Source organism: Acomys minous (genome assembly GCF_964271855.1).
Source record: "Acomys minous genome assembly, chromosome: 17".
Taxonomy (NCBI): Eukaryota; Metazoa; Chordata; class Mammalia; order Rodentia; family Muridae; genus Acomys; species Acomys minous.
In genome coordinates, this window is record NC_140500.1 from 53,974,085 (window position 1) to 53,982,091 (window position 8,007).

General features: G+C 48.1%; 1 protein-coding gene across 2 annotated transcripts; it reads right to left on the bottom strand.

Moving 5' to 3' along the window:
* Positions 1 to 454: 454 nt before the first annotated feature.
* LOC311588196 (uncharacterized protein C3orf22 homolog) lies at positions 455 to 5,175 on the bottom strand. 2 transcript variants are annotated; one of them, XM_084765680.1, is made up of 4 exons: positions 4,918 to 5,175; positions 2,839 to 2,964; positions 2,512 to 2,637; positions 455 to 818 (listed from the first exon to the last, which is right to left on the bottom strand). In XM_084765680.1, the coding sequence occupies exons 2-4, from the start codon at positions 2,928 to 2,930 to the stop codon at positions 620 to 622; spliced, it is 417 nt and encodes a 138-aa protein (XP_084621806.1). In that variant the 5' UTR covers positions 2,931 to 2,964; positions 4,918 to 5,175; the 3' UTR covers positions 455 to 619. The 2 variants fall into 2 exon arrangements, with proteins under 2 accessions (XP_084621806.1, XP_084621807.1); XM_084765681.1 differs by lacking the exon at positions 4,918 to 5,175 and adding an exon at positions 3,578 to 3,751.
* Between the last annotated feature and the right edge of the window lie 2,832 nt (positions 5,176 to 8,007).

The window sequence follows — 8,007 nt, forward strand, 5'->3', positions numbered from 1 at the left end:
TACTACGCTCCCTCTACATGTCCTTTCACATGCCAACGTGTCCCCTCACAGGCAGCATATACAGACTCATGCACACACACACATTTTTAATATTCAGCAGCATTTCAAATACTTCTATGCTTTAAAAATATACTTTGTAGATCATTCCAGATCAATACATAGGTGCTTCCTTCCTTCAATGGCTGCCTAAGACTGGGGTTATAACTTTGAGAAGTCAGCAGTGCCTCCTAACAGGTGTTTAGTTGGCTTTGCACACTTGCTAGTTCCAACTACTAAAATGGCTACCATTCTTGTTCTAGTGCCTCGATTTACATGTACATGTATTTGGATAAGGCTCTAGAAGTGTCCTTTGCACCTTTTTAATCTTTACTTCAAGGCCCCATGATTAAATATTATACTCACTTTAAAGATGAGAAACTAGAGGCAAATTGACCAGTCCAAGCAGAAATGGGATTTGAACGTGCAAAGTTTATTGATGCAGTATGGTCTTTTCGTCTGGGGGGTGGGCCGTTCCTGGTTTGGGGTGGCCTACGAGGCTGATCCCTTTACAAATATCCTGAGGCAGCTGTCTGGAGCAGAAGGAAGGTGGCTGAGAAAGGAGCCATGGAAAACGAACCTTCTAGGAAAAGCTCCCAGATGGCCCTGAAGTCCCACTGGTGTAGCGCTGGTTAGCAGCCTGGGCCTGCAGAGGCAGCTTGTGAAGGTCTTGTTTAGGGAAACGGCTGTTCAGTAATTTAAGCTCCCAGAGTTTACCCAGCGGGGGATGTGGGGGCGGCGGTTGGAAGCAGAATGGCCTTGTGAAGTCCAGAGAACTGACCCTAGAGAAACCACACAGTAAAGAGAACCACACCTGGCCCAGGGAACCCTGCAAGCTGCAACCAGCCAGGGCAGACAGGGCTGTATCAGGAAAGGCTCGTGGCAGATGGTTCTCCAGCCAGGCCTGGCCCAGCCCCATACACAATCTCTGTAGCCAGAAAGATTCCAGGAAGAGACTCACACACTGCTCCTGTCACCTGCTCCTCTCGCCTTGGAAATCCAGGCTGGACACAGCGGATTCCTAATACTTCTTTGCCTCCACTGGCAGAGCTCCGGGTGTGCCTTAGTCCTACCCATAAGCTACGTGAGCTATGACCATTGATAGGGCCAGCTAAGTCACGCTAATTTTTCTTCTGTGGTTATCCTTTACCTGAGATTAACTCCTGGCACCCCATCGGAAACTGTCCTCAACCTGAGGCTGGCCTCTCCTACCTGAGACTGGATCCTCTTCTCCCCTGGCCTGAGGCTGCCTTCACATATCCCCTAGGTGGGGTCCCTGCTCTCTTTCTCCTTGTGGCACCTGCAAGGGCAGTCCCCTCTACCCTGTTTCTTGTTCACTCTTCTCCTATCTTTGTGCTCTGGACCCCACAACTGGCTTTCTTGGCTGGACTCCCAGCAAGAAGCAGGCAAGGGACCTCATGGGGCTGGGGTTTCTCCCGCTTGCACCCTGCTCAGCTGTTCTAAGGTGGTAGGCTACTGGGGCCCCACATCCTTTTCTTAGCTTCTGAGCCCTGGCTGGGAGCCCCAGCTCCAGCTGGGGAAAGGACTAATTTCCCACAGTGGCCAGCCTCAGTGCTGCCCAGAGGTTTCTCTTGGGCTGGCCTCACTGTGACCCATCGTATCAGGAGCTCCCTCAAACATCTGTCACTGTGTGGGCTTCTTGGCTCTCTGTTCTTCCTGCCTGGGCTGGGATTACAGTACCCTTAGCCTTCCCTCTGGGAGCTTGGCTACTGCCTACCAGCTGTTGGCCTAGACATGGGTTCGGATCATGTAGGGTCAGCCCCAACACCACCCCTGGCTCTAACATGGTTAGATTGGACTTCGACAGCCTACCCTGGATCTGAGCTGCTTCTATTCTGCCAAAGGAGACAAAAGGTGCAGAGACCTAGTGGTTTTTTGACCACAGCCTCAACAGCAAATCCCCCATGGGTTCAGTTAGGAGGTCTGGTTTAGATGCCAGAAAATTCTTGCTCAGGCAGCCAGATAAAGGGCACAAAGTCCGTGTGTGCGTGTGCGTGTGCGTGTGCGTGTGTGTGTGTGTGTGTGTGTGTGTGTATCCATGAGTACATGCGTGTGTGCACTGTCTCTTTGGGTGTCCTGTGCAGTAGATGTACATCCTGGTGACTGCCAAGAGCTGATAAACAGTGACTGAACAGTAACTGTGGGCTCTGTGAAAGGGGCTGAGGCACTGAGGGGTGGCCGGGGTGCCAGGATACTCCTTTGACACCTGACCCTGAAACTCCCTCAGGATGAAGCAGGTTCACCATGCCTGTGTACAGGCAACACTGTAACCTGGTGCAATCTCTTGCTTCCTGTGCCTCTGTTTAGGATGGAGCACAGTAGTCACGTGTCTGCTGGCTGTAAGAGGTCCTGCCTGAAGATGACTGAGGTCTCCCTGTATGGGGTGAGGGTGATGTCAACCAGACACATTTGTCTGTGTGTGGCCATCAAAGGCACGCAAGTCCAGGCACTTACCCTGGCAAGGGGATGGACCGTGTTGGCACCAGCTTCTTCTGTAAGGGCAGCTGGTCCTTCAGCGAGTTTTTCTTGACCTTCCAAAACTGTGGGGACACTGGCCTGGACTCCGTCAACCAAGAAAACCTAGAAGGGTCCATGAGTGGTTAAGTGCCTGTAACTGCCCGCCACCCACAGGAGTCCACACCTGGACCTTTCTGTGTCTGGCCCCCATGCTCACTGCTTTAACTAGAGTCGCCCCTCTTAGCTCCAGTTCTTCAGAACACCTTACGTGTTCTGGGGACCTGGGATAACATGGGGCTCTCAAGAGAGCTGAGCATTGTATACCTGTAAGGAAACCTACTGATGAATCTCTCCAGGCTCCTGAGTTTGCGTTTCTTATGCCGGTGGGGCTTCTTGGGGCTGTTTGAATCCATCATCGAGGGAGTCAGGCTGTGTCCCTCTCAACCATGGCTGTAAAACAGGAGGAGGGTGTCAGAGTGGAGGCAAAAGTGGGAAGTCACGAGTGGCATCTGTCGGGCTCGTAGCATTGTCGTCGGTCCAGTTTTCATGGGAAGAGAAAGAGCACCAGCCAGTGGTTCCGTTCACTCGACAGAATAGTTAGGGATACTGGGCTTCCAGAATAGCTCAGACAGCCTGGAAGGACCAAGGAGGTGGCAGGCTGTGGGAACCAGGCCCGACTGGGCTGCCTCCCCGTCTTGCTGTTTCATGCCCTGTTTCTAGCAGCTTCCATGTCTGTGTTTATCTTGGTTAGCTAGTCATGTCTACTGCTCTGAGAACCTGCCCCTCCCTTCCTCGAGACTTTTCCTCCTGTGTGCAATCGCCTCTTGAGGGATTTCACCTGGGAGGAGGATTCCTGTTTTGCTGCCTATAAGAAGCCTCTCTGGAACTCTGAAGGGGGAGGAGAATAATAAACTGCTACTGTGACCGCTGCTGTGGCTGCTGCTCTCTTAGTACAAAGGACCCACTGTGTTAGTGTGTGTGTGTGTGACTGTGTGACTGTGTGTGTGTGTGTGTGTGTGTGTGTGTGTGTGTGTGTGTGTGTGTTAAATCCGCAGTTCCTCACCCTCGACTCCGTACCACGGAGGTGCGGGCGCCACAGCAGGAGTCTCTCCTGGCTGCCTGCCTTCCATTTTCAGGATGGCCCTGTCAGCTCGCCGATCCCAGCTGCGGCTTCCATTCTGCAGTTCAGGGAATCTCTCAACTCCGTGACGCTCATTCAAGGTGTCCCTACTACCATCTTGCAGCAGTAACTGTAACTTCATGTTGTTGTTAATTTTTTTAAATTTTATTTTATTAATTTATTCTTATTACATCTCAATGGTTATCCCATCCCTTGTATCCTCCCATTCCCCCCTCCCTCCCATTTTCCCCTTACTCCCCTCCCCTATGACTGTGACTGAGGGGGACCTCCTCCCCCTTTATATGCTCATAGGGTATCAAGTCTTTTCTTGGTAGATGTTGCTGTTAATTTAAAGGTGGGGCCTATCAGTCCAGGATGGCCAAGGCTACACAGAGAAACCCTGTCTCGAAAAACCAAAAAATAATAATAATAATAATAATAAAGGTAGGGCCTAATAAATGCTTATTATAAGACATGTAATTATTATTATGGTGGTATTTTCTAACCGGCTAGCAGTCAATGAGAACAGATGCCTGATTATTTTATAATAAGTCTTTGTCTAGGGCAAGGCAGACATCACCTCCTAGGCTTTCCTCCAATAAACCCCAGTCTCCATGCCATTCCATGTGCTTCTGATAATTTCTCTGCCTTGCATGATGGCGCACACCCTTAATCCCAGCACTCGGGTGGCAGAGGCAGGCAGATCTCTGTGAGTTTGATACCAGCCTGGCCTACAAAGTGAGTCCTGTACACCCAGGGCTGTTACACAGAGAAACCCTGTCTCAAAAAACCAAAATACTACTTCTACTACTACTACTACTACTACTACTACTACTAATAATAATAATAATAATAATAATACTATTATTATTATTATTATTATTATTATTATTATTATTATTATTATTTCTATTTGTGCTAGCTCCCATCCATAATCTTGATAATACTCTGCATCTCCTTGCACGTGAAGCTTCAGAGTTCCATGTGGGTCACGTGGCTCTATTCCTACCCAATGGCCATTCTCCTCCTCCTTCCTGCATCCTGTCTCCTCCTTCCTCTTTGTCTAAAAGCCCGGGAACCTTAGCGATACCATCTCATTAGATTGCCCAAGTGTGTCAGCTTTTTATTAGGAATATGTTTTTTAGGCAAGGTTGCATAGCAATACTAGGGACGCAAAGACAGAAAGCAGTAATCAGCACCAAAATACATCAGACCAACTTCCAAAAACTTCACTAACTGCCATGGGGCTATCCTTCATGGCCACACAGGCTGATGGAGCTTACCAGGTAGACTGTCATAAATCTCGAATGTGACAATGATTAGGGCTTGGATCACAAAGGTCCAGGACTGCTTCTGCCCAGGAAGTTGCAAATGGCCCCGTGGCTGGGCCCTGCTGTTACACTCAGACCCTGGTCAGATGGGAGACCCAGGTCCAGAGTGTTCTGGGAGCAAGGAAACCAAGAGCTGCACACTGGTGCATAGTCTTAAGTGACATCACAGGGGTTGACACTGCCATGATTTTGGGTGCCAGGCCACCAAGGGAGCCATAACCCCCATGGCTCTGGGCCAGCAGGGCTCTTAGTCAGAAGCCTCTGAAGTCACAATCAGTGACATCTCTCACAGCAGCTGAGGGCAGGTATACCAGCACAGCACTGCATAGGGCACCTTCCCTTGCTAAGGAGAGAGAATAGAAGCAAACTGAGAAGGAGCCGACAATGAGATGGGTTGAGAGGCCAGTGCTGTCAGGAGATACCCGAGAGCCTGGAAAGCCAAGTGGGCTGTTTCGAGTGGTCCAACCAGGATTGTGCGGGAGCTTGAATTCCAAGAAGGCTGCTCAAATCCTTGAGCCTAAGTTTAGGCTTTCTCCCTTCTGGGCCAGAAGATATTCCCCGCTTCTTAGTGGCTTGAAGTGAAGAGTAGGAAAGCCAGGTGAGGGCACTCAGAGTCTTAACAAAAGATGCTGGTCCTTCGCTGGGACCACCTTAGAATGGCTAGGGTTAGCAAGAGACAACTCCAAGTGGGGAAGGCCAGACAAGAATACATTTCTTACAGTTTGGTGGGTCAGACTCACCCACAAGGCCTCACATGCTGCAGGTGCAGTCCCAGCTGGCGGGTACCATAATTGAGAGGTGATTAGACCATGAAAGCTCTGAAATGACTGAGGCGTCAGCCCACTGACATTCATCATGATTTGATGGTAGGTACCATTAGGGATAGTGGAGACAGAAGGTGGACCTTATTGGCAGAAACTGAGGGTGGGCATGTGTGCTACATAGTTCACAGCAATAGTAACCCTAAGAGAGAAAATAGTGCCAGGAGGCGGGTATTGGTGTGAGAGATCTGACCATGGGTTTTAGGGGAGGACTGTGAAAGGACTTTGGAACTAAAAGTCATTAAGTGTCCAGGTCTCAGTACGCTGTTCCATAGAAGTCGGAAGATAAGAACTGTTGAGAACAGTGCAGAGATGGCCGCCTGGCTTGTGATGTTTCAGACCATGTGTGTGAAGGATGTGTGCTGTCTGGGCATCTGGGGCTGGAGCCTCAGCAGTGATGAACAAGAGACCAGCGCCACTGATGTGAAACCTTTGCTCTACAGGGACAACTGATGATCATCAGGTGGACCTGATAAATTAGCAGTCATTAAGGGGAAACAAGTATCATTGAGGTGAAGTCTTCCAGCAGCTGGTTTTTGTGAGTTAGCACACAGAAACTCTGTTCTAGAGGCAGCCAAGATGGTACCTTGTGCTGGCAACTGGGCTTGGTAGTGTGAGATTCCCCCCACATCATACTGGTTTGGAAGTCATAGAGGGCAGCACCGGGAAAGCCTAGGAGGGGCTATTGATGAAAGTGCAGCCCAGTTAGCCTGGCTGCAGTAAGAGACCCCAGCCTTTTGGAGAAGGCAGCGCTATAGGATGAGAGCTGAGAACAGCAGCAGCTGTGGAGTGCAGCTGGCCTCTGCCTAGAAGACAAGCTATGTGTGCTGCAGAGGGTGGAGCCAGAGAACCGGCCCGAGCCCTTTCTCACCCGGTGCCTAGCCTGACACATATGAAAGCTTTGATGCTCTTTGAAGTAGAACAGGGTGCTGCAATCTGTCTCGTTGTCAGAAAAGCCTTAGGTTAATAAAATCTTTAATATCATGTTCTGTAGCTTTCTGGGGTTTTTTTTTGAAGACTATCTATCTATCTATCTTATCTGAGTTGCTTGTTTCTCCTGTTTTTAGCTATTAAACTAGAAAACGTATTTTTATAGTTAACTAAACTAGTATCTGAAATGACCAATAGTTGGCTTGTCTAATGGCTAATATGCATTTCTTACGTATCCTAAGCAGTTTATAAAAGCAGTTTTCAAAATGACTGGAACTTAACATTGTATTTTTAAGAATTACACAGGTATAGTACCTTAGTATGTTGTAACAAAATCTAATCTTAATTCTATACCAATATAAAAATATTATACTAATATAAGATTTTTTTGCTTATTAATGTTCTTTGGTCTAAAAGTAGATTCAATAATCTACCCTTTTACTTATCATCCTTATTTCTGGCCCCTTTAAAACAATAACAAACATCTATTACCCATAGAATGACCAAAACCCATCACCCCACCATGGGAATGGCATGTAGTTTTAATTTGGGGGGGGGCTAAAGAAAATTGGGATAGTGCCCAGTCTTAAGAAAACTAGCTGAAACTTTTGCTGCCCAGTTAGGGTTAGTACTGCCATGATGGAACACCATAAACAAAGCAACCGGAAAGGAAAGGGTTTACTCAGCCTACGTGTAGGCACAATGTTATTGCATAGTTTAAATTCTTATTTCTGTCTCAATGTTGTGTAAACACTACTCCCCAGCTGTTCTCTTGTATGCCAATAAAGCAGCACACAGCCAATCACTGACCGGGGAGAGAATAGGCTTGGACTTCCTGACAGCCAGAGGAGGAGGAGTTAGAAGAGGAAGCTAGGGAGTCAGTGACAAGTAGAGAGGTGCGGGAGAGATGAGGACAATTCAACTGGAGCAACAGAAGAACTAAAAGTAAGTAATGGGGATGGTGGCAAAGATGGAGTCAGGATAACACAGAGGGTTAAGGATAGACTTAAGGGTCAGGCATGGTGGCGCATGCCTTTAATCCCAGCACTCAGGAGGCAGAGGCAGATGGCTCACTGTGAGTTCAAGGCCAGCCTGGTCTACAAAGTGAGTCCAGGACAGCCAAGGCTAACACAGAGAGACCCTGTCTTGAAAATCCAAAAAACAAAAACAAAAACAAACAAGAAAAAACAAAAACAAAAACAAAAACAAAAAAACAACCCTTAAACTGCTCAAGATTGTGTTGTGAGGCTTATTATAAACAAATATAAAAGAGTCTCAATTATTTGTGTGG